Below are 3432 nucleotides of genomic sequence, written 5' to 3'. Positions count from 1 at the left end.
TGCTCCCGCGCCTCGCTCAGCCAGTGAGCGGGAACCGGTCTGCATGTGGGATCCGAACCCTCGGGCGGGAGCGCCGCCGCACTTCCCAAGCAGCGCACTATCCAGTGCGGCACCGGACCGGCCCTGGATTCTTTTAAAAATTCTTTATTCTGAGCTCTTGACCTTGTCTATGCTTGAGCGCACCGGGCCGGCCCTGGATTCTTTTAAAAATTCTTTATTCTGAGCTCTTGACCTTGTCTATGCTTGAGCCACATAATTTGTTTTGTTGTCTAATAAGGCAGTTTTTTTTCTTTATTGATCTTTTAAAAGCAATTTGGCTTTTCTTGTGCTTATTCTCCCCCATAATAATTTAACATTTTTTAATCGTCATGCTAAGATATTGATTGGGATTTCATCAAATTTACAGACAAATAGCGTCTTCATAATAATGAATCTTCATAGTCAAGGATATGGTTTTTTCTTCCATGCAGTCAGAGGGGTTTTTTTTGTTTGTTTATTTGTTTGTTTTTATGACTTTCAGTACAATTTTGTACTTTCTTTATCTAGGTCTTTACAGTTTTTGTTAGTTTTTGTTTTGTTTTGTTTTGTTTGTTTGTTGGCTGGCCGGTAGGGGGAACCGAACCCTTGACCTTGGTGTCACAAGGCTGCACTCTAATCAACTGAGCTAACTGGCCAGCCCCTGGTTGATTTTGAAATATTTTGCTATTTCCCCCCCATTTTAAAAAGGATCTTTATTTCTTCATGCATTTTCCAGTTGGTGATGGCTGGTGCTCAGGCCAACTTTGGTGTTTATAAGTTGATCTTGGATCTGACTGGCCACCTTGTTGAACTCACTTATTAGATGTTATAATTTTTTTTTCATGTTGATTATTCTGGATTTCCTGGCTGGAAAACATACCATCTGCAACTGGTTTTTTTTTTTTAGGCTCATGCAGAGTCAAGCAAAACCTGGCTGGTGGGGAAATTCACTGAACTCAGATTACTACTTGATGAAGAGGAAGTGCTGGCCAAGAAATTCATTGATAAAAACACACAGCTCACTCTCCAGGTGTTCAGGGAGCAAGCTGAATCTTGCGAGAAGCAAATTGATGTCCTGAACGATCTCTCCAACAGGGTCTGGAGTATCAGCCAGGAGCCCAATCCTGTGCAACTGCTTCAGGTAAGGCTAGGGTTTCTGCTCTTACAGATGTCCCCTGCCACCCACAGTTCATCTTGGTTTTTGTGGCTTCGAACACAGTATCTATGCACTAAGTAAATACACAGAGAATTGCCTTGTGAGGATACAGACTTTGTTGCCCCCCATAAGTGGTCAGAGAATATACATTGTTAGGAATAATATACATCTCAGTCTAATTAAATAATACTAACAGCTACCATTTTTGAGGGCCTCTGTGTTTCAAGCACATTATGTATCTCAGCTCTAATATTTATGAGAACTCTGCAAAGTGGATATTCTCACCCCATTTTATGAATGGTAAACTGAGGCTCAGGGAGGTGAAGTGACTGACTCACCCATGCTCACATGGCTGGTAGGTGGCAGAGCTGGGATCAGAACCCAAGTCGGTCTGACTCTAAACCCACAAGGTGCATTGACTGGCCCTCAGCCTGTACAGTCAATTGAAACACTCCTCCTGAAAAGGGAGGTGTCCTTTCAGCTACTGTGCACATTCCAAAAGCTGAGTCACAATCTGCTCAGGAGAGAGCGAAGGATAGTGCTCCTTAGCCGTTGGGCTTTGCTGAAAACGTGTCTAAGAAATAGCCTCTGTGGTAGTCAATGCTTCATTTAGTGTAGGATGTTGTTCCTGTCTTCATGGAACCATGGGGGAAACTCTGGTGTCAATACCCCTATGTAGTCACCTGTGTGCTTGGATTGCTTTTCCACTAGTAACTTCCTGTTTTCTTCTTTGCCTTGGCTTCTGGGAAGCTCAGAGCCAAATATGCTTCAACTAGCTAGGCTAAAACTTCATGGCATACATTTTGTGTCTCATCTGACTGTGGCTTCTTTACGTTCTTATCCTGGTTTTCTCTTTGCTTCATTTTTCTCACTGTAAAGGAAAATCTTGCAGTATCAGATGGCCTTTGTAAGGCACTTTAAAGACTGTGAGACATAGCAGGGTACAACTAAAGGTGGCACTGAATCTAACCACAGGTTAGTATGGGCTCTGGCTAGAAATAAGGCAGACCAATAAATCAGACAGTACAAAACTAGTCAAGCCAGTCCCCAGGTGGATAATTCCACTCTTGTGCCTTCACGTGGCCTCAGTCTATTCAGCCTGTGCCTCATTACCAGCTAGGAAGCCAAATTCTGGCTCTCCTAGGCACAATGGGTACTGTACTTTAAGAGGGACAAGATGCACAAAGTGGTACATTCATTTATTTCTTTCTAAATATGTAATGATAATTTTTAAGGAATAATACAAAGGAATGCTTCCATGGAGAAGAATGCTTTTCTCACACCATAAAACACAGTTTTGGGGGTTTGTCATCTTTTTTTTTTTTTATTCTCTTGTGCCAAAGCTACTGATTTTAATTGTTCATCAATCCTTCCTTCTATTTACTCATTTATTTATTCATCAAATACATACTGAGCCAGGCCCCTTGTTGGACATTAGGAGCTCCTGGTTGGGTGGAGAGACACACTCAGAAGCAGTAATGTACAATATAGCTCAAGTGAGCTAGCAAACATATGTCCAAGAAATGTCTAACTCTCTATGGCAGGGGACGGGGGGTTAGTGGTCAGGGAAGACTTCTAGGAGGAGGTGATGGTGGAGCTGGGTGTAGGAAAGAGTAGGAGGAGCTCACCAGGTATACACAAAGGGACAAAGCAGAGAGGACATCCCAGGCAGAAAGGAACTATGTACATGTGAGAGCTTGGCAGGCTGGAGAGCTACCTGGGGTCCAGCCTGGCTTGAGGAGGGGTAGAGGTGTAAGCGAGAGATGAGCTGGATCGAGAGGTCAAAGTTAGTTCATGGAGGGTCTTATGTGGTAGACAATGGAATTTATACTTTGTCCTGTAAAGAGATAGGAGCCAGGAGAGTGCTTTGAACTGTGTAAGCGAGAGATGAGCTGGATCGAGAGGTCAAAGTTAGTTCATGGAGGGTCTTATGTGGCAGACAATGGAATTTATACTTTGTCCTGTAAAGAGATAGGAGCCAGGAGAGTGCTTTGAACTGAAAAGTGAAAGCATTAACATGGTCAGGTTATTGCTTTAGAAAGGACACTTTAGGGGCGGCCCGGTGGCGCACTGCTGTAGTGCGCCGCTTGGGAAGCGCGGTGGCGCTCCCACCGAGGGTTCGGATCCCACATACAGACTGGCCGCTCACTGGCTGAGCGAGGTGCGGGGGCAACGCCGAGGGTTGCGATCCCGTTGCTGGTCCTAGTCCGGTACGGGGGCGACACTGAGGGTTGCGATCCATTGCCGGACACAGAAAA

At 44.5% G+C, this 3432-nt stretch overlaps 1 protein-coding gene across 1 annotated transcript in view; it reads left to right on the top strand.

The window, feature by feature from the left end:
* TRIM14 (tripartite motif containing 14) overlaps window positions 1-3432 on the top strand; it is a gene marked incomplete at its 5' end in the record, with an annotated part of 30011 nt that overhangs the window by 12409 nt on the left and 14170 nt on the right. Inside the window, one exon of the mRNA XM_008573032.1 lies at window positions 926-1159. Within this exon, the coding sequence (XP_008571254.1) occupies window positions 926-1159 (234 nt within the window). The remainder of the gene's footprint in view (window positions 1-925; window positions 1160-3432) is intronic.

This window comes from Galeopterus variegatus, unplaced genomic scaffold, assembly GCF_000696425.1.
Source record: "Galeopterus variegatus unplaced genomic scaffold, G_variegatus-3.0.2 Scaffold866, whole genome shotgun sequence".
Classification (NCBI taxonomy): domain Eukaryota; kingdom Metazoa; phylum Chordata; class Mammalia; order Dermoptera; family Cynocephalidae; genus Galeopterus; species Galeopterus variegatus.
The sequence above is the reverse complement of the archived record's forward strand: the minus strand, read 5'-3'. Positions and strand labels throughout refer to the sequence as shown.